Raw genomic sequence first — 23,477 nt, forward strand, 5'->3', positions numbered from 1 at the left:
CCTAATCAGGCACGAATACTAATATTCTTTATAGCAAGATACTATTTATTTTAATAGCACATGAATAGTTAATGGTACATAGGCATTTAGAATCTTATACAATAACAGAAATATGCATCAACATTACCGTTTGTTGTAGCAATCCTTTCACATCGGAGGGAACTCGAGTTAACGATAAAGGAATCAACATCATGGCATCTTGCATCACAGGAGCAGTGCGTACACTTCAATGTCCTGGAAGATTTCCCTTACATTAAGCGAGTCCGGTGTATTTTTATAGGAAAATTTGTAGGTTGTGTTTAAATGGTCACCAGCATGTGACAGCTGAGTCATGTTCATGTAACTTGACCACAAACTGCTGTGGGCACCGGCAGCTTCCTGCACATTTCCTGCACATCCTGCCAGTTGACAACTGGCCGACCACAGTTTGACCATAGTGTTAGTGAAATATTGCAATGAGCCGTAAATTTCATATGCAAGCTTCCTTAAACCTGTCTTTAAGCCAACCACAAGTTTCCGGTAAGTGGGACTGTAAATGTGACTTCCTCATTATCTTAAAACTGCTTCAAAACCTGGTTGACATGTATTCCTTGGTCATCATTAGTGAAATATTATCCAAAGGACATCTCTTTGATACTGAATTATTGATAGGTCAAATAATATCTGGGATCACTCCTATCTTTTGATTATGATCCCTATCTAATAGTCATTCAAACTTCAGTCATATCACATTGGTATCACACGGTGCGTTCTCTTTTGAAGCCCCGCCGTCATTCCATCAGGCACCTCATGCAGGTGCTGGGTCAGATGGTGGCGTCAATGGAAGCGGTTCCCTTTGCCCAGTTCCATCTGCGTCCTCTGCAGCTGGACATTCTCCGCCTTTGGAACAAGTGGACCTCTTCCTTGCACAGGCTAGTGGCTCTGTCGCCACAGACCAGGAGCTCTCTTCAGTGGTGGCTTCGGCACCCTCTCTCTGTCTCAGGGACGCTCCTTCCTGTCTCCATCCTGGGTGATCCTCACCACGGACGCCAGTCTCTCCGGCTGGGGAGCAGTATTTCTCCACCACCGAGCACAGGGCACTTGGACTCCGTCCGAATCAGCCCTCTCGATCAATGTGCTGGAAATCAGAGCTGTGCTCCTAGCTCTCGTAGCCTTTCACCACCTGTTGGCGGACAAGCACATTCGAGTCCAGTCGGACAACGCGACAGCAGTTGCCTACATCAATCACCAGGGCGGGACTCGCAGCCGCCTGGCGATGTTGGAGGTTCAACGCATCCTTCAGTGGACGGATAACTCCAAGTCCACCATATCCGCAGTCCACATCCCAGGCGTAGAAAACTGGGAGGCAGATTATCTCAGCCGTCAAACCGTGGACAGCGGCGAGTGGGCCCTGCATCCGGCAGTGTTCCGGTCAATCTGCCGCAAGTGGGGCACTCCGGAAGTGGATCTAATGGCATCCCGGCACAACAACAAGGTCCAGGTTTACGTGGCTCGCTCCCACGATCCTCAGGCCTTGGCAGCGGACGCACTGGTTCAGGATTGGTCCCAGTTCCGTCTGGCCTACGTGTTTCCCCCTCTAGCTCTCTTGCCCAGAGTCCTGCGCAAGATCAGAATGGAGGGCCGTCGGGTCATAATCATTGCTCCAGACTGGCCCAGGCGAGCTTGGTACCCAGACCTGCTCCGTCTGTCCGTAGAGGTGCCGTGGCATCTCCCGGACCGCCCAGACCTTCTCTCTCAAGGTCCGTTTTTCCGCCAGAATTCTGCGGCTCTCAGATTGACGGCGTGGCTCTTGAGTCCTGGATCCTGACGGCTTCAGGCATTCCTCCCGAGGTCATATCATAGTATCATAGTATCATAGTTTTTAAGGTTGAAGGGAGACTCCAAGTCCATCTAGTTCAACCCGTAGCCTAACATGTTGATCCAGAGGAAGGCAAAAAAAACCCCAATGTGGCAAACAAGTTCCAATGGGGAAAAATTTCCTTCCTGACTCCACATCCGGCAATCAGACTAGTTCCCTGGATCAATACCCTGACATAAAATCTAATATACATAACTGGTAATATTAAATTTTTCAAGAAAGGCGTCCAGGCTCTGCTTAAATGTTAGTAGTGAATCACTCATTACAACATCATGCGGCAGAGAGTTCCATAGTCTCACTGCTCGTACAGTAAAGAATCCTCATCTGTGATTATGATTAAACCTTCTTTCCTCAAGACGTAGCGGATGCCCCCGTGTTCCAGTCGCAGGCCTAGGTGTAAAAAGATCTTTGGAAAGGTCTCTGTACTGTCCCCTCATATATTTATACATTGTGATTAGATCCCCCCTAAGCCTTCGTTTTTCCAAACTAAATAACCCCAAGTTTAATAACCTGTCTTGGTATTGCAGCCCACCCATTCCTCTAATAATCTTAGTCGCTCTTCTCTGCACCCTCTCCAGTTCAGCTATGTCCTTATATATCGGTGACCAGAATTGTACACAGTATTCTAAGTGCGGTCGCACTAGTGACTTGTACAGAGGTAGAACTATATTTTTTTCATGAACACTTATACCTCTTTTAATACATCCCATTATTTTATTAGCCCTGGCAGCAGCTGCCTGACACTGTCCACTAAAGTGAAGTTTACCATCCACCCATACACCCAAGTCTTTTTCTGTGTCTGTTTTACCCAGTGTTCTACAATTAAGTACATAATCATAAATGTTATTTCCTCTACCCAAGTGCATGACCTTACATTTATCTACATTAAACTTCAATTGCCACTTCTCAGCCCAATCCTCCAATTTACATAAATCTCCCTGTAATATAAAATTATCCTCCTCTGTATTGATTACCCTGCAGAGTTTAGTATCATCTGCAAATATTGAAATTCTACTCCGCATGCCCCCAACAAGGTCATTTATAAATATGTTGAAAAGAAGCGGGCCCAATACTGACCCCTGTGGTACCCCACTATGAACTGAGACCCAGTCCGAGTGCATACCATTAATAACCACCCTTTGTTTCCTATCACTGAGCCAGTTTTTAACCCAGTTACACATATTTTCCCCTATCCCCATTATTCTCATTTTATGTACCAACCTTTTGTGTGGCACCGTATCAAAAGCTTTTGAAAAGTCCATATACACAACATCCACTGCATTTCCCTGGTCCAGACTTGAACTTACCTCTTCATAGAAGCTGATCAAATTAGTTTGACAGGATCGATCCCTCATAAACCCATGTTGATACTCTGTCATAAGGTTATTTTTCTTGAGATACTCCAGTATAGCATCTCTCAAGAAACCCTCAAGGATTTTACCAACCGTAGAGGTTAAACTTACCGGCCTATAATTTCCCGGCTCAGTTTTTGTCCCCTTTTTGAATATTGGCACCACATTTGCTATGCGCCAGTCCTGCGGTACCGACCCTGTTATTAAGGAATCTGAGAAGATTAAAAATAATGGTCTATCTATCACAGAACTCAATTCCTGTAGTACTCTGGGGTGTATGCCATCCGGGCCCGGAGATTTGTCAACCTTAGTGATTTCGAGGCGGCGGCGTACTTCCTGCTGGGTTAAGCAGGTAATATTCAAGGGTGAATTTATGGTATCACTGGTCATGTCATCTGCCATGGCATTTTCTTGTATAAAAACCGTAGAAAAAAAAAGGTCATCTCCACTATGACTCAGGCTCGGAAGTCTTCCTCGGCCAGGATTTACCAGAGGACTTGGAGAATTTTCCTGTCCTGGTGTCGCTCTTCCGGCCATGCTCCTTGGCCTTTTTCCTTGCCGACCATCCTGTCCTTTCTACAGTCCGGTCTGCAGCTAGGACTATCCCTCAATTCCTTCAAGGGACAGGTCTCGGCTCTGTCAGTGTTGTTCCAGCGGCGTATCGCCCGACTGGCCCAGGTGCGCACCTTCATGCAGGGTGCATCTCACATCATTCCTCCTTACCGGCGGCCTTTGGATCCCTGGGACCTTAATCTGGTCCTCACGGCCTTACAGAAACCCCCCTTTGAGCCTCTTAGGGAGGTTTCTTTGTTTCGACTTTCACAGAAAGTGGTCTTTCTGGTGGCCATAACTTCTCTCAGGAGAGTCTCTGATTTGGCTGCGCTCTCTTCGGAGTCACCCTTTTTGGTTTTTCACCAAGACAAGGTGGTTCTCCGTCCGACTCCGGACTTTCTCCCTAAGGTGGTGTCTTCTTTCCACCTTAACCAGGACATTTCATTGCCTTCCCTTTGTCCGGCCCCTGTGCATCGCTTTGAGAAAGCGTTGCATACTTTAGATCTGGTGCGGGCGCTCCGGATCTATGTGTCACGCACCGCCGCTCTCAGGCGGTGCACCTCTCTGTTTGTGCTAACCACAGGTCAGCGCAAGGGTCTCTCGGCTTCTAAACCGACTCTGGCTCGTTGGATTAGGTCGGCCATATCCGATGCCTACCAATGTTCTCAGGTGCCTCCCCCGCCGGGGATTAAGGCGCACTCGACCAGAGCTGTCGGTGCCTCTTGGGCTTTCAGGCACCAGGCTACGGCTCAGCAGGTCTGTCAGTCTGCCACTTGGTCTAGTCTGCACACCTTTTCGAAGCACTACCAAGTGCATGCTCATGCTTCGGCAGATGCGAGCTTGGGCAGACGCATCCTTCAGGTGGCTGTCGCCCATTTGTGAAGTTAGGTTTTGCCTACTTCTCAGTTTTCTGTTTATTTCCCACCCATGGACTGCTTTGAGACGTCCCATGGTCTGGGTCTCCCATAAGGAACGATGAAGAAAAAGAGAATTTTGTTTACTTACCGTAAATTCTTTTTCTTATAGATCCGACATGGGAGACCCAGCACCCTCCCTGTTGCCTGTTGGCAGTTCTTGTTCCGTGTGTTTTCACCGGCTGTTGTTGTAGACAGAGGTTCCGGTTATTCCGGGTTTTACTCTATCTCTACTTATGGGTGGATGTCCTCCTTCAGCTTTTGCACTAAACTGGTTAGATTTGTCATCCAGGGGGTGTATATGCTCGGAGGGAGGAGCTACACTTTTAGTGTAGTACTTTGTGTGTCCTCCGGAGGCAGAACCTATACACCCATGGTCTGGGTCTCCCATGTCGGAACTATAAGAAAAAGAATTTACAGTAAGTAAACAAAATTCTCTTTTTTATGCAACACAGAGTTGTGAAAAAAGATTGTGCGACTAAATCATCACAGTGCACTGTGGTGACCTCACTCGCATGTCCTTCAGCTCCCAGCAGTACAAGCAGACATGGCCTCCTCTTACTGGTAATTCATAGCAAAATGTATGGCCTCCAGCGCCACTGCGAACAAGCTGACTATCAAGCACGTGACTGTGATCAGAGGAGGCCTGATGGGTGCCGGGATAGCGCAGGTAGCTGCAGCAAACAGACACACTGTTGTTTTTGTGGACCAGACTGATGACAGCTTGAAAAAGTTTGCCAAAAGTATTGAAGACAGCTTGAAAATGGTCACTAAGAAGATGTTTGCGGACAAGCCTGAGGCTGATTCACAATTCATCAGCAAAACCCTCTGATACTTCAGCACAAGCACAGACCCAGCAGCCGTGGTGCACAGCAATGATCTGGTGGTAGAAGTCATAATAGAAAACATGGAAGTGAAAAATGCACTAATGAAGACACTGGACAAATTTGCACCAGAACACACCATATTTGCCAGCAACACTTCCTCATAGCTGACATAGCCAACTCCACAACTAGGCAGGATCAGTTCGGAGGGCTGCATTTCTTTAATCCAATGATGAAGCTGGTGGAGGTCATTAAGACACCAATGACTGGGGGGCGGAGCCTGGACCGGGATGTGAGCGCACGCGAGGAGACACTCTCCCGCTGACTCACCGTGACACCGCCGGAACCACCGCATGGCCGATGGGTATAGTGGCACCGGAGGACAAGGGAAGGACCCGACTCCCAGCAGAAGAAGTTCCAGCTCCTGAATCAGCGAGATGACCAAGCGGCGGCAGAAGGAAGTGGGAGCCGGGAAAGTGCCTGGCTTACAAGATGGCACCGAGGTCAGAGAGGAGCCAGAGAAGGCAAACGTAGCCTGCCAGCGCCGCATGGAAGCGGCTGCAAAGCTGGCACAGTATGCAAGGCAATCGGTGGAACCTCTGGGGGAGCCTGGTAAGATGGTGGAAGAAAACGGGAGGAGGAGGAAGACCCGGAGGAGGCTGAAGGAGCAAGGGGAGAATCAGGGGAAGATAAACAGGATGAGGATTCAGGAGAGCAGCAGGCAGCAGATGAAATACAAAAGAACCCCACTATTAAGGATGTATTTCAGGTGGTCTCCTTCTGCAAACAGGCCCTCACAACTTTAACCCAGCAGGTGCTGGGAATAAAGGGAGATATAGCTACTCTCAAAAAAGATCAGAAGAAAGCTGATATGAGAACCAGTGCTGTGGAAGAAAGAGTGGGGACAGCTGAGGATCACATAGTTGCACTACAAAAAGCAGAGAGAATATTCCAGAAGCAGATATCTGAGATGGCCACAAAAACAGACGACTTGGAGAACCATTCCAGGAGGAACAATATAAGACTGGTGGGCATCCCAGAAAGAGCTGAGGGAAGAAATCCTACTGACTTCATAGAAATGTGACTTAAAGAGAAGATTATAGCTATACGCTATTGAAAGGGCATACAGGGTTCCAATGCAACCGCAGCTACCTGGCAAGGGACCTCGTATGATGCTGGCGAAGCTTCTTAACTACAGAGACCGGAATATTATTCTACGCAAGACACGGGATATGGAGACCCTGACAATAGATGGACACCCAGTAGCTATATACCTTGACTACTCTGTACTGAAACAAAGAATGCAATTCACAAGGGTAAAGAGACGACTCCGAGAGCTGGAGGTTAAATACTCCATGATTTTCCCAGCAAAACTCCGAGTAGTAGCACTGGAGAAGGTTCACTTCTTTCTTGATCCGGAAGAAGTCATGAAGTGGATAGACATCAATGCAAGGAAGCCCGCAAGCAACAGGAGAAGGATAGAAGCTAGCTACGAGCGATATTGCAATCTCGTGATTTTCCTGGGATTCAAGACTGGTTATTCATAAGCAATTGCATACACTAGAAGAGGAGGAAACTTCATAGGCCCATCTTTGTTGTAGAGACAGTACCTCCTTTTTTTTTGTTTTTTTTTCTACCGGGTTATCATTGTTGATCTTCTGCTCCTGTTCCTGAGTGTTAGATGAGACAGCGGAATTCACTAACAATAAGCTGGACAATGACAGGAGGTCGATAATAATTCTTTTTTCTTATGGCCGTTCAGCGGCGATTGATAAATATTTAAGTTTTCAAATTTTCAGGTTAACTGTTTACATTATATGAAATTTGCAAATGAAAACGAATATGGTTAAGGCGGGAGGTGAGTTAGGGGGTTCTGCTCACTAGGATGAGACAGGTTTGGTACGGGAGAAAAAGAGGAGAGAGGTTGACCGGTCTAGGACAGATAGACCTCATTCCCCATAAGGGAGTTAAAGATGTAAATCGGAGGTGGGGGAGTTTAGTTGGGGCGGTTCTAAGGGGAGGGCTAGGGAAGGGCTAGGGAAGGGAAAGACTCAGCGTACAGAGGGACAAAATGCCTGTACAAAGATAACCTGTGATTCAATATGGGAGAGGAGATTAAAGTATTATGTTGGAATGTAAGGGGACTGTCAGATAGAGGTAGAAGAGATGCAATGATAAAATATATGCTAGACCAGAGACCATCAGTAATGTGTTTATTGGAGATGCATTTGACAAGTGAAACGACGAATGTACTGAACAAACGATGGGTGCAAAAGGCATATCATTTTACTTTCTCTACCTATGCTAGCGGGGTCTCTATGTTGGTTCATAGATCCGCCCAATATGAAGAAGTGGAGACATGGATAGACACAGAGGGACAATATGTAATGGTGATCTGTAAGTTGTATGGACAATTACTATGCATTACTGCTATATATGTTCCGCTGCCTTACACTAGTGCCAAAATTAGAGAGGTGAGAGAGCGCTTGGCTAAATGGGGGAATTTGCCATTCTTGTTGGTCGGTGACTTTAATAATGTCATAGATGCATATTGGGACAGGAGCAAAAAATCACGGGAGACGCGAAGTGATGGAGCGACAGGGTTTGGTACCTTTATCCAAGAATTGGGGTTGGTAGACGTTTGGAGGATAAGAAATTTGGGGGTGACCTGTTTTTCCTGTCACTCCGCGACCCTTGGTACGCTTTCACGTATAGACCTGGCCTTGGGAAATGATCTGATGGATTCTGGGATTGCGCATGTTGAATATTTGACTAGAGTAATATCGGATCATAGTCCAATCCTGGTATCTATTAAAAAACGAGGAGTGGGGGAGAGGCTAACAAGAGAATGGAAGTTACACCCGGTTTGGTTAAATTGTATTGACATGGACGGTATATCTAGTGAGATGCTGGAATATTTTACCCTTAAGGCCCTGTCACACACACACAGATAAATCTGTGGTTGCAGTGAAATTGTGGACAATCAGTGCCAGGTTTGTGGCTGTGTACAAATTGAACAATATGGCCATGATTTCACTGCAACCACAGATCTGCCAAAGGTTTATCTGTGTGTGTGTGGGTGTGTGGGTGTGTGTGTGTGTGTGTGTGTGTGTGTGTGTGTGACAGGGCCTTAAATAGAGGTAGTGCGGATCCTTTGGTAGTTTGGGACGCCATGGAGGCATACCTTAGAGGCCTTTTATTTAGAGACGTTTGCCAGTGTAAGTCTCGTAGTAAACAAGGGGAAATTGATTGCTTAGAGGCTTTGAAGGGAGCAGAAGCAGAGATGGTAGCACAGCCCACACCAGAGTATAGGCAAAAGCTAAAAGCAGCTCAGGAAGAAGTTAATAAAGTGCTATTGAAGAAAGCAGCAGGAAACAGGCTTTTCAGAGAGAACGTCTATGCGGAGGGAGAAAAGGTGGGACACCTGTTGTCGGTGGTGACGGCAGCCCAGAGAAAACCATCCTTTGTACACTGCATTCGCACCACAGCGGGAGATTTGGTCACGGAGGGGAAAGATATTTTGGACACGTTCGCAGCCTTTTATGAGGAATTGTACTCCACTAGAGGGGAGTCGATACAGCAGAACCTAGAGATTTTCTTAGATACAATGACATTACCCAAAATAGCATAGACAGAGAGACACAGTCTGGAGTCCCAAATTACACTTGAGGAGATGGAGAGAGCTTTGCATGGCATGGCAAATGAAAAAGCCCCAGGGGTGGATGGATTGTCGGTGGAGGTGTACAAATCTCTGGAAGAAATACTCTTACCCAATTTGTTGAATGTCTTGGAGGAGGCAAGAGAGCGGGGGACACTGCCAGCGTCTATGAGGGAGGCGATAATAACAGTAATACTTAAAGAGGATAAGGATCCAAAACTCCCTGAGTCATACCGGCCCATTTCACTTTTAACGACTGATGTTAAAATTTTGGCCAAAGTACTCTCTAATCGATTAACCGAAGTGATATCTACTCGAATTCACCCAGATAAGTCGGGTTTCATGCCTAGTAGATCTACGGCGAAAAATATACGAAGATTATACCTTAACATGCAGCTACCGGTGGACAATCCGGGACAGAGGGTGATAGCTTCGTTAGATGCCCATAAGGCATTTGACAGTGTGGAATGGGGGTATCTATGGGAAGTGCTAAGACATATGGAACTTGGCCCTAACTTTACATCTTGGATACAGCTGTTATATGCTAGACCAGTGGCTAAAGTGAGAATTAATGGAATGTTGTCACACACAGTGGACTTACAAAGGGGTACTCGTCAGGGTTGCCCGCTCTCGCCTCTCCTTTTTGCTCTAGCGGGGGAACCACTGGCGGCTGCTATACGGCAGAACAGAGACATAAAGGGATTTGTATATGGCCCTCTAGAAGAAAAGATAGCCCTCTATGCAGACAACATTCTGTTATTATTCGCAGACCCAGGGGCATCATTGAGCCATGCCATGCAGGTGATCGAACGGTTCGGAAGGATCTTTGGACTGTCTATAAATTGGACCAAATCAAACCTTTTCCAGGTGGACGCGGGAATAGACTGGTCGACCTAGGGTGATGAGGTTAACAGATTGCGGGTTGTGGACCAGTTTAGATATCTAGGCATACAGGTATCCTTACCAATTGGGAATTACATCACTATTAATCTAGTCCCTTTGCTGAACCAACTACGTAGTAAGATAACTGCTTGGAATAAGCTTTATTTATCAGTAATAGGACGGATTAACCTTATTAAAATGGTAATATGCCCATGATATTCTACGTGATACACAATACTCCTATCTGTATCCCTCAGAGTCACTTTAAGGAGATTGATTCTATGTTCCGTGCTCTAATATAGAAGAACAAACAAGCCAGACTCAAACTTGAAAGGTTGCAGAGACCAAAGGACGAGGGAGGGTTAGCGTTACCCAATCCAGGAATATATTATCTGGCAGCTCAGAGTCAACATTTCAGGGGATGGGCGAATTTAGTGGCGGTGGATCCAGCATCTAGATTGTTGGGGCATGTTTTACATCGACGACCATTGATGTTAGGATTGGAGGACGGATCATTTGGGAGACTAGGGAAAACAAACCCTACACTTAATTTGATGAACAGAATTTGGAGACAGATCAAGCAGATGAGGGGGGTTACGGCAATAACTGAATTCACTCCGGTGTGGGAAAATGATAACTGCTCTGAGATATATAAGATAGGCAAAATTAAGGAATGGGCACGTAAAGGTATATGGTATACAGTTAGGTCCAGAAATATTTGGACAGTGACACAAGTTTTGTTATTTTAGCTGTTTACAAAAACATGTTCAGAAATACAATTATATATATATAATATGGGCTGAAAGTGCACACTCCCAGCTGCAATATGAGAGTTTTCACATCCAAATCGGAGAAAGGGTTTAGGAATCATAGCTCTGTAATGCATAGCCTCCTCTTTTTCAAGGGACCAAAAGTAATTGGACAAGGGACTCTAAGGGCTGCAATTAACTCTGAAGGCGTCTCCCTCATTAACCTGTAATCAATGAAGTAGTTAAAAGGTCTGTGGTTGATTACAGATGTGTGGTTTTGCATTTGGAAGCTGTTGCTGTGACCAGACAACATGCGGTCTAAGGAACTCTCAATTGAGGTGAAGCAGAACATCCTGAGACTGACAAAAAAGAAAAAATCCATCAAAGAGATAGCAGACATGCTTGGAGTAGCAAAATCAACAGTCGGGTACATTCTGAGAAAAAAGGAATTGACTGGTGAGCTTGGGAACTCAAAAAGGCCTGGCCGTCCACGGATGACAACAGTGGTGGATGATCGCCGCATACTTTCTTTGGTGAAGAAGAACCCGTTCACAACATCAACTGAAGTCCAGAACACTCTCAGTGAAGTAGGTGTATCTGTCTCTAAGTCAACAGTAAAGAGAAGACTCCATGAAAGTAAATACAAAGGGTTCACATATAGATGCAAACCATTCATCAATTCCAAAAATAGACAGGCCAGAGTTACATTTGCTGAAAAACACCTCATGAAGCCAGCTCAGTTCTGGAAAAGTATTCTATGGACAGATGAGACCACGATCAACCTGTACCAGAATGATGGGAAGAAAAAAGTTTGGAGAAGAAAGGGAACGGCACATGATCCAAGGCACACCACATCCTCTGTAAAACATGGTGGAGGCAACGTGATGGCATGGGCATGCATGGCTTTCAATGGCACTGGGTCACTTGTGTTTATTGATGACATAACAGCAGACAAGAGTAGCTGGATGAATTCTGAAGTGTACCGGGATATACTTTCAGCCCAGATTCAGCCAAATGCCACAAAGTTGATCGGACGGCGCTTCATAGTACAGATGGACAATGACCCCAAGCATACAGCCAAAGCTACCCAGGAGTTCATGAGTGCAAAAAAGTGGAACATTCTGCAATGGCCAAGTCAATCACCAGATCTTAACCCAATTGAGCATGCATTTCACTTGCTCAAATCCAGACTTAAGACGGAAAGACCTACAAACAAGCAAGACCTGAAGGCTGCGGCTGTAAAGGCCTGGCAAAGCATTAAGAAGGAGGAAACCCAGCGTTTGGTGATGTTCATGGGTTCCAGACTTAAGGCAGTGATTGCCTCCAAAGGATTCGCAACAAAATATTGAAAATAAAAATTTTTTTTTTGGGTTTGGCTTCTTTGTCCAATTACTTTTGACCTCCTAAAATGTGGAGTGTTTGTAAAGAAATGTGTACAATTCCTACAATTTCTATCAGATATTTTTGTTCAAACCTTCAAATTAAACGTTACAATCTGCACTTGAATTCTGTTGTAGAGGTTTCATTTCAAATCCAATGTGGTGGCATGCAAAGCCCAACTCGCGAAAATTGTGTCACTGTCCAAATATTTCTGGACCTAACTGTATGTGGCAAATTCTAGACCAGAGACATTAGAAGCTGTTTACACAAATACAAGATGAATTTGTGATATCTCCATCCGGGTGTTACCACTATAAACGAATGGCACATGCAGTAGCGGCTCAGAGGGTTAAACAATCATTGCTGGTTCAGGCAGACTTAGTATTGAAATATGTGTGTAGTAGTGTGCCCACAAGAGGAATCATATCAACTATATATAGGGATCTATTGCATACATATTTGCTTAACCACCCAGTAAGAACTAGAACTAAATGGGAGGCAGAGATAGACGGGATCACTGATGAGGTGTCGGAAAGTATCCTGGAGTACATACCGAAATTATCAATGAGCGAACGAGCAAGATTGTCCCATCTGTATGTGGTGAATAGGGCGTATAGATCCCCCCTAATTATGTGTAAAATGGGACTGAGGAGTAACTCTGACTGCCCTAGGTGCAATGGAGACGATGCCGGCATCTTCCAAATGATGTGGACGTGCCCCAGGTTGACGTCTTTCTGGATAACTGTTCTTAACAAAATAGAAGGCGCTTATAGATGCAAACTTCCCAAACAACCTTTGGTATGTCTCCTAGGTTATGTGGAGGAAATCAGAGTAGACAACATTTTTAAAATAGCGATAGCCAGATTACTGTATGCGGCCAGGAAAGTAATTGCCAAACATTGGATGCAGGGGGACCCACCGACTAGAGGGGAATTTATCGCATATGTTAATCATATTGCTCGGATGGAGAGAAGTATATATGGGAAAAGGAAACAACTTGCACTTTTTGATAGACTGTGGAATCCGTGGTTGCAGTATGGATAAATATTAGGGCTGGGAGATGTTGTCTCTGAGCAGGGATACCTGGTTCTACACATTCCAATATATGTCACTGAAAGGCACAAATGTGAGATCTTTTATATAGATGTGAGTAATCTGTACGCTGAGGGGGGAGGGGTTGTTGAGGATGGAAAGTTTGTAGTTATGTTTATTATTGCTGAAAATTTGACATTGGCTTTGTATATTTAATGAAAAATAAAAAATATTTGATTAAAGACAACAATGACTAGCCAAACAACTTCTGACTCTCTCATAGACTTCAGTAAAGCACTGGGAAAGACGCCTGTGTCATGTAAACACAACCCAGGCTTCATTGTTAACCGTCTTCTGGTACCATACCTAATGGAATTCGTGCATCTTCATCAAAGAGGTCATGCATTTAAGGAAGACATGGATTTTGCAATGAAATTGGGAGCTCGTTGCCCAATGGGTCGTTTTGAGCTTTTGGATTATGTTGGTCTTGATAATAGTAAATACATAAATACATCATTGATGGTTGGTACCAGATGGAACCAGAAAACCCCTTTTTTGCCTCCAGTGAATTGCTCAATAAGCTTGGAAAGAAGACCGGAGAAGGATTTTATAAAGACAGATGGTTGGCCTGGCTGCACTGCAGAGCTATATTGTTATAGTCTCTTGTTTTCTTTGATTACGATGACCGTTGTTGGTTTTACATTGCACGGTTTTCTCAGCACTTATTAACACTCTAGTGCCTTACAGTCATGATTCTCTATTTCATCAACATCCTTTTGTACCGCTGATTCCAAACATTGATACGTCATAGCCATTCTACAGTCAATAATAAATGAATGTACAAAAAATAAATTGTGCAACTTTTGGAGGTTTCACGCCAATTTTAACCAGCTTTGCCAAATTGGACAGAGCTTGGCCAGAAGAAGGGTGTGATGCCACCGCTTCTCTAATTCATAACAAACTGCAGCGTTCCCTATGCCAGAAATCTTACGCCAGTCCCTGACATCAATTTTCATTGTACATCGCCGGTCTTGATGAATGGGAGACCTAATGTTTACCTGCACAGACAGCAAAACCCTGCTACCTGCTTTGGTTACAAAGCCTAAGGATAGGCCATCAATGTTACACTCCCGGACAAACCCATTAAATATTTGGCATCTGTCTTCTTCGAAAAAAACCCTTTTTGAAATTGTCTATGTTGTGGATCAATGTCACAACGAGATGGTTGCAGACATCGCCAACTGTCATGGCGGTATCAGGATCTGTGGAAATTACAGATTCTGGCACTCTGCTAACTTCTCTGATGTCTGTGAGCAATGCAATGAGACGCAGGTGTTGAACCACATACTTAGTAAAACTAGCAAGAGTTATTCTTTGCTGGGCTCCTTGTTAATGTCTTTGATCACATGCTGTAGGGGAGCCAGTATCTTTCGCTCCCCTTCTGTATATGCTGGCTGGACTATTCCATTAACGCCAGCTATAGTTTACCTATACAAGTGTAGTGAGGTGTTGTGATACAAACTAGTGGTTGTTGTGCATTATTGCTGTGAGCAGTTGTGGTGTTAACCCTTGTTATTTCTGCCTTCCTGCTCTTCCTTTTCTCCTTAGTCTCTCACTGTTTATTTCTGAGTTTGCGGTGTGTCTGAAATTTGGTTTTACCGTCTGTCTTAGTTACATAGTTACTAAGGTTGAAAAAAGACCTAGGTCCATCTAGTTCAACCTTCTTAATTTGCATTTCCATCCTACTCCTACCCCTTCCTTCCACGTTCAGGGGTAATCCAGAGGTTAGGGATAGCTAAGGTCTCCTAGCATGAGGGAAAGTATAGGAGCCCCCTGTCCCTCATTATCTCATTATCCTACAGTCACATTGCAACAATCAATCAGATTATTTACTGTAGCACATTCCAGAGAACGAAGATGTAACTCTTAGATCTTGAAATTGGAAAACAAATTCAGAATAATTTTTTTCCTAATTTAATTTCTGATGTTATGGTTAAAAAACTAAATCTACTTTCGAAATTATATGATTAAAAAATAATAACATTGTGTTTATTTATAGCCGATGACTGTATCAGGAGTTCAGATGGACATCTAATATCTTCAAAATTTAAAACAGATGATCAAACTATCACACATAATACATATGAAGAGCAGGCTGCTGTCCCAGATGTACCTCCAGTCCTTCATTGGAAAGCTTTATCATCTGATCTTTTCAAACAAGTCCAAAATTCCGAATTATCACAGAATTGTAAGCAAAATAAAAGTTACAGAAGGGATGGGGAACATGAAACGGCTCCTACAAGGGAGAAACCATTTTCATGTTCAGAGTGTAAGAAATGTTTTATTCGGAAATCAGACCTTGTTAAACATCAGAAAATTCACACAGGGGAGAAGCCATTTTCATGTTCAGAATGTGGGAAAGGTTTTATTTGGAAATCAGACCTTGTTAAACATCAGAAAATTCACACAGGGGAGAAGCCATTTTCATGTTCAGAGTGTGGGAAATGTTTTATTCGGAAATCACAGCTTGTTGGACATCAAAAAAAACACACAGGGGAGAAGCCATTTTCATGTTCAGAGTGTGGGAAATGTTTTATTTGGAAATCACACCTTGTTAGACATCAGAAAAATCACACAGGGGAGAAGCCATTTTCATGTTCAGAGTGTGGGAAATGTTTTATTCGGAAATCAGATTTTGTTTGGCATCAAAGATCTCACACAGGGGAGAAGCCATTTTCATGTTCAGAGTGTGGGAAATGTTTTATTCAGAAATCAGACCTTGTTAGACATCAGAAAAAACACACAGGGGAGAAGCCATTTTCATGTTCAGAGTGTGGGAAATGTTTTATTCAGAAATCACACCTTGTTGGACATCAGAAAAATCACACAGGGGAGAAGCCATTTTCATGTTCAGAATGTGGGAAATATTTTATTTGGAAATCAGATCTTATTTTGCATCAAAGATCTCACACAGGGGAGAAGCCATTTTCATGTTCAGAGTGTGGGAAATGTTTTATTCAGAAATCAGACCTTGTTAGACATCAGAAAAAAACACACAGGGGAGAAGCCATTTTCATGTTCAGAGTGTGGGAAATGTTTTATTCAGAAATCACAACTTGTTGAACATCAGAAAAAACACACAGGGGAGAAGCCATTTTCATGTTCAGAGTGTGGGAAATGTTTTATTCAGAAATCAGACCTTGTTAGACATCAGAAAAAACACACAGGGGAGAAGCCATTTTCATATTCAGAGTGTGGGAAATGTTTTATTCAAAAATCAAACCTTGTTAGACATCAGAAAAATCACACAGGGGAGAAGCCATTTTCATGTTCAGAGTGTGGGAAATGTTTTATTCAGAAATCACACCTTGTTAGACATCAGAAAAATCACACACAAATCAAATCAATCACAAACTCATCATATTTTTCGGACCATAAGACATACCTAGGTTTTGAAGGAGAAAAATAGGGAAAACAAATTGAAGCAAAAATGTTGTCATGACGCACTGTTATGGGGGATCTGCTGCTGACACTTACAGGGGTAATATCCCCCAGTTTCTAGTGCAATGTGTTTGATGACTTTCCCCTTAAATAGTGCTTATAACAAATCTGTGGCTGCTTTTATTATTTACTAAAACAGTGAAGAGCCGCAGATTAGTGAATTTTTTAAATATAATGCAGTGCCAAACTTTTTGAAGTGTCCCTAATGTCCCCCAAAAGGAACTTCCAGGTTGTGAGATCCCACAACCCTCAGCGATCACTCTCACAGTGAAAGAGTGAGCTCTACGACCCCAGCTCTGCAGCATCCTTCTTAACCAGTTCAGTAAAACCTTAAAAAAATATGTGACCGTGCTGGATTATTTGAGAGAGCAGTGTCTCGTGCTTAGAGCTTGGTAGTACGTGGCCGTAAAGAGGCGTGGCTACGGGACCCGGTAGTTTAAGAATGTTGAAAAATACCAGTGGTTTAACGATGCCATAGAACTGTTAGGTATTGGTATTTTCGTTTATTGTTTTTCACAGTTTGTTATTTTCCATATAGAAAAGGTTAGTGAACAAGTGCATAGTCAATCAGGGTTTAAATTAATGCAGAAGTTACCTAATTTGCAACCAGATTCTTTACAGTGTGTACACCCGGTACATGGACTTTGTTTATATATATATATATATATATATATATATATATATATAGATAGATAGATAGTAAAAATGGACCATTTTCACAGGACTGGCGTGATCAACACGAACTTGTGTATTGTACATAGTTGCACCTCCTGTGCCAACCAGAGTCATCTAACACAACACCTGGGACCTTAACCTGGTCATGGACCCGTGGACAGGTAACCAGAGGTCAGGTTGTTTGGGTGGCGGGTTATTGGGATCCGGGACATTGGGACTGGACTGTCGCAGGAAGGGGCTGCAACGGAGCAGGTTGAGTCCCCGCTACTACTGAAACTGGTAGCGTTCCACCGTTGGGAGATGAACTCTTAATAAGTTTAGTAACATTTAAGTAACCAGCCTCCCTAATGTGGGATGTATTTGTAAGTAAATGTTTTACCCTTTTTTCTTCCAATTGAAAAAAAAAAAATAAACCTCTGATGTCCTGTAGGTCGGGGATGAGCTACGCTTAACCAAGGGGGAATGTGATGCCCAGGCCTATCAGGACGTCACCGGGTACTGTGCAATCTGCCCTTCTGTGCAGTATCCACCTCCTTGGTTACCGATCCCTAACCTTTGGTGTTGCCAAGAACAAGCTAATCAAAATCTTAGGAACACTCTGCACCACACCCACCAGACACACCAGTGGACGGCCTGAGTGGAATAGGGTCGCCCACTTGGGGGGTTGGTTAAGGGGGGATCAGCAGTGTCAGGAGCAGTTCAGTTGTGGAGTGACTCTCGAGAGGAGAGGTTAGGAGCACGGCTCCTTGAGACTAATAGGTGACAGACGTTGGTCTGGACCTGGTAGGAGCTGGAACCCTGCTCGCAGGGGATCGTGACAAGGGGCACGGACTGTCAAGGAGGACAGCCGGCGGCCTTGTGCCATCTCCGGGCAGGGGCCAGGGCACGGTGAGGTACGTGACCCTAGGTCAGGGAGTAGCTTCAGGCGTCTTGACAATTTACCCGACGAGGAAGGAGCCTTTAAGATCCGTTCTCCACCCACTCCAAAATCGGGGTACTAGCACAACGAGGGGGCTAGAACTTTCCACTACACGATCAAGAAAATCCCAAGCGTGAACCTTGAGAGCGAGCTCACCCAGTTAGCCATACTGGTGAGCGGGACCCGATTAGTTCTACACTAAAGGGACCAACTAGAAGACAAAGGTGCCAAGGCAAAGGTCACAGACTAACAGGCAACACCAACAAGCACGGGATCCAGGCGTGCTCCCTCCCAGCGGCAGCGGTGTCCAGAACTTTGGTTTACTACAGTTGTCGGTGTCAGCGTTATTAGACTGAGTGAGTACGCAAGTGACCCTTATCCCCCAACGGCACCCTCCTGTCGCCTTCACCGAGTCCCGGGGCATTCCCCCCTACCCACGGAGGGGTTTAACACCTGGCTGCCCACTCCATCGCCACCGGATACTCCCATCAGCAGTGGTGGTATTCCCCCTTACCACACACCGTGGGTGGCATCACAAACTTTCCACATCATCCCCTGTAAATACACCCCCTTTTACTCAAGTGGCCGCACGACACCCGGGTCCGGAGAACCCTCGAGCCACCGTGGATCCGGATCCGAGCAGCCCGGCTGCTGACACAGGGGTGGTACATATGTAAATATATATTCTTCATGCCTGTCTTTCTCTGTTGTTTATATGTGATGATTTTGCCTCAGAACCTCTGGAGTTGAGGCAGAGCTGTAGGCATTTCACACAAAAATAGTAAGGGGATGTCACAGAGGTGTCACAGCCGGTGGACAATCCAGTGGCAAAAGTGTTGGAAAATCCCAGAGGTTTGCAGAACGTGTTGTTAACTGACAGTTCTCTGTTAATGCAGCAGCGGACTATATGACTCTGGGAAACTGTCAGTGTGCACACTATGAGAACTTAGAAGGCTGCAGTCACAGAGTAACACATGGAGTGACTGCAGACTCATTACAAACTTGGACAACCCCTTTAATGCTCCTAACAACATAAATAAAACATAGTGACCTTTAACTTGTCCCATGGCACAAGACTTTATTAAAGAGATAGTCCACTACTTTAACATTGAAGGCCTTTCCTTAGGATAGGTCACCAATGACTGATTGGTCGGCGTCTGGCACCTGGCTCCCCAGCCATTTGCCTGTTCTAGGTGCCGTGTCGGTAATGGCCGGAAGTGCTCAGTTATGGATCTGCTCCGTCTTCTGATAGTGGCAGCAGTCTACTATTAAAATCAATGAGGTGGATGTGGAGTACCCGGCCGCAGGCACTTATCAGAGGACGGAGCAGATTCAGAAATAAGAATTTCCGGCCACCTGCACCAAGAACAGCTGATCAGTGGGGGTCCCATTTCACTCACATAAAGCCTGCTTTACACGTTGCAATTTCGCATACGATATCGTATGCGAATTGCAACGCCCCCATCGTATATGCGGCACGTTCAATTTGTTGAACGTGCCGCACAAACGATTAACCCCCGTCACACATACTTACCTTCCATACGACCTCGATGTGGGCGGCGAACGTCCACTTCCTGGAGTGGGAGGGACGTTCGGCGTCACAGCGACGTCACACGGCAGCCGGCCAATAGAAGCGGAAGGGCGGAGATGAGCGGGATGTAAACATACCGCCCACCTCCTTCCTTCCGCATTGCCAGCCGGGAGCTGCAGGACGCAGGTAAGCTGCAGTTCATCGTTCCCGGGGTGTCACACGCTGCGATGTGTACTACCCCGGGTACGATGAACAACTTGACGTTCAATTCGTCAGGAATGAATGACGTGCATGTGATGAACGGTTTTTCGTTCAATCGCAATTGCACATCGCTGTCACACGCTACAACATACTTTACGATGCCGGATGTGCGTCACCTACGACGTGACCCCACTGACACATCGTAAGATATCTTGTAGCGTGTAAAGCGGGCTTTAGAAGCAATGCGCAAGTGGGACCGAGGCCTAATGATGAGACATAGTCAGTATCACAAATAAACATTTACATTCAGGTACGTTATAGATGATTGTCTCTGAGTTGTTTCTTTCTATTCTTTATCTTATCCTGACGCCATGATTACTTTTCACATTCACATCTCGTTTCTGCAGATTTCCATCTTCTCCGATCTTCTGCAGCACATCCCGACACGATGCCCCTAAATATAGCAGAATGATAATACTTTTACTTAAAAATATCTGCCCTATGCTGTGCCCCAGAATAAATAATGGCCCCTCACTGTGTTCTCTGCACAAAAAATGACCCACACACTCTCCCTCTTATGGTACATGCCCTCCACACTGCCCACTTCTTTCCATACTGAGCACACTCTTCACACTGTCCTTTACACCATGTCCCCTTATACTGCCCAGTCTTTATACGGTGCCCTGTGTATTCTGTGTCCTCCAAACGTCTTTCCAGTTTGCTCCACATCCTCTCTCTCCCCATGCATCACCCCTCATCCTCTCTCTCCCCATACATCACCCGTCACCCTCTCTCTCTCTCCCCATACATAACCCCTCACACTCTCTCTCCTCATATATCACCCCTCATTTTCTCTCTCCCCATGCATCACCCCTCATCTTTCTCCCCATGCATCACCCCTCATCTTCTCTCTCCCCATGCATCACCCATCATTCTCTTTCTCCCCATGCATCACCCCTCATCCTCCCTCTCCCCATGCATCACCTCTCTCTTTATACTGTGTCCCAAGATTCTTCCCCCTCCCCATCCTCTCTTCCCACCATATTCTGTCCACAGATAGTTCCCTCCCCCACCCTCTTTCTTGTCTTCACAGCTCCACGGGAACACTTATCAGCGTTCTCTTTCACCTCCGCGCTGCGGCCCTGACTTCCGGGTCAGCAATGTGATAAGCTGACCTGATCACATAACAGCCGTCGCTCTGACCCGTAAGTCAGCACTAGCGATCACCGCTTCAATTGTCCTCGCATCTGACAGATACAAGGACAATTGAGTACTGGGAGCCGCGCGCTGCACTTTCTACGAGTGTGGTTGTCAGTGTGACAGCTGCGCTTAGAGAATGGCTGTCTCCCACTACGGGGCCGCAAACGCAGCCCCCGGGCAGACTTTCACACAGCCGCATCAGGCAGCCCGACAGTACCCCACTGACTGTTGCGCCCCCGGGGCAGATACCACACCAGCCCCCCCCAGATACGCCTCTGCTTATGTTCAGTCCTAGTCATTTCTTGGACTACTTCATACCACATTATGGCCTGGTCAAACTTATTATGGTCCTCTAGCCATCCTTTACATTTAGTCAGGAAATCCTGCCATGTTTGTGTGACGCCCCAGGAGCGCTGATCCTGTTCGGGGACGCCACAGTGCTGGATAACAGGTAGGTTAACTTCAATGGGAAATTCATGACGCCACTCTCGGTATTGCGGTCAGGACGACCGCCACTGCAGTTTAAGGGACACCTGGGGCTGATGGTAGGTGCAGTCAGATGTGGTGGCCTCCCGAGAGTGAGGCTGGCCCCAGGGCCCGGTGTAGGTGTATAGTGCAGCAAGTCGCAGAGTAATCCACACACACAGCAGTAATGTCTTTCAGGGTTTTACTCACTGTTTGTTGTTAGAAGAGTGAGGTATCTGGGGCGATGCTGTGATGAACCAGGAGGGGAACCGGGTATCCCTTTGGCTGACGTCGGGGTGGCTGCTAGCTCGCCTTCCTAGCCCTCTTTGTTTGAGGTGGCCCCGACCTGAAGTCGTGTGGGGCTCACCCAGGGAAGCTGCTTCTGCCAGTTCTCCCCTTTTTGGCCCTTTGTCTGTAGCCTGGACCAAGTGTTTCTGGCTGCTGCCTTCTTCCACTTATGGGCCCTCTCGTTGCTACGTGGCTCCGGACTCTGTGTTGGTTTGGTGAAGGGCATGGAGTGCTCCCCACCTGCAGGTTTAGCAGGCCAACTGAATGGGCCCCTGCTCTGGGGACCTGTAACCCCGTGCGGGCAGGGTCTACTGGCAGTCCCCGTACTCGGCCACCTCTCTGCACTCCGGCCTCAGGTAGTTTTCGGGCGGCACTACCAGGTAGCCCTTTCTCCCCCGCCAGCAGCCACGAACGGTGCAGTGTCTGTAAGGGCCCTGCTCACTGCTCTGCCCTCCAGACGCGACTCCTCCACTTCCTTCTCCTTTGGCTGCCTCTGCACAACTCCCTTGTTCCCAGTGACGCCACCCACCACTAGCTGGGAGGCGAGGGCCCCGCCCCCTCCCTGAGTCTGCTCAGGGGTCCCCTCTAGCTGTGTGTGTGTTCCTAGTTACTAGTGTTCCGTGTGTCCACACGCTTATCAGCCATCAGGATTACCTGTATTGTACTGACCCGACTTGGGTGCAGTACTCAGTGGTGCCTGACCAGGTCAGGGGCGCCACATTTGTTCATCCAGTGTTCCATTCATACCTGCATTCACCTTTTCCCAATTTGGTCTACAGCCTTTGATAGCTTCTGCGCCTTTTATGTGTTGTACAACATCAATTGCAGGAGTCCATATCTCCACATCCTCATCCTTACTGGATGAGGATCTACTCTGTGTAGTTCTTATCCTTGCAACAACTCGGAATGACAACAACCACACGACAATGATAACAATTACAGAGAACTATGTCTTTGCATCCATGTTGCTTTCAAGGGTAGGACCTTACCTTGCACCACACCACTCGACACTGCGCAAGGTAAATAGTGGCTACTACGTGATACCCCACGTCTGGGGCCCACGAGTTGCCACTTGAGTGATTGCACTGCCGGTACCACGCTTTTGTGGCACACCAGCAGCCACTCAAGAGTGACTGCACTGCCGGTACCTCACGTCTGTGGCACACGAGCAGCCACTCAAGAGTGACTACATTGCCGGTACCTCACGTCTATGGCACACCAGCAGCCACTCTACTTTACTGCAGTAACTTAATATCTAGAATTGGGATCCCAGTATCACAGAGTAGGTAATATAATAATATGGGGCCCTTCTCCCCCCTTGGTTTTCCACATGAGCGTCTGTACAGCACGCTACACTGGAAAACCCTTAAATCACTTAACGTTTTTTTCTATGGCACAGAAAGCAGGTAAATATTGTAAGGCAGATAATGACTATAACCAGTGCCCAATCAGGAGGGATGTTAGGTACTGAATTAATCAAAGATGGCAGCAAAAGG

At 45.9% G+C, this 23,477-nt stretch overlaps 1 protein-coding gene and 1 pseudogene across 1 annotated transcript; both read left to right on the forward strand.

Annotated features, from left to right (window-relative positions):
- The first annotated feature begins 229 nt into the window (after positions 1-229).
- On the forward strand, positions 230-14,798 carry LOC142259201 (hydroxyacyl-coenzyme A dehydrogenase, mitochondrial pseudogene; annotated as a pseudogene).
- A 458-nt stretch (positions 14,799-15,256) lies between these two features.
- Positions 15,257-18,694, forward strand: LOC142259210 (uncharacterized; the record flags this gene model as incomplete). The annotated part of the gene is given in 2 exon segments (XM_075331701.1): positions 15,257-16,246; positions 16,248-18,694. Coding segments are annotated over 2 exon segments (1,413 nt in total), but the record flags the coding sequence as incomplete, so codon positions are not given.
- Positions 18,695-23,477: the final 4,783 nt, after the last annotated feature.

The sequence above is a fragment of the Anomaloglossus baeobatrachus genome (genome assembly GCF_048569485.1).
Source record: "Anomaloglossus baeobatrachus isolate aAnoBae1 chromosome 5 unlocalized genomic scaffold, aAnoBae1.hap1 SUPER_5_unloc_30, whole genome shotgun sequence".
Taxonomy (NCBI): domain Eukaryota; kingdom Metazoa; phylum Chordata; class Amphibia; order Anura; family Aromobatidae; genus Anomaloglossus; species Anomaloglossus baeobatrachus.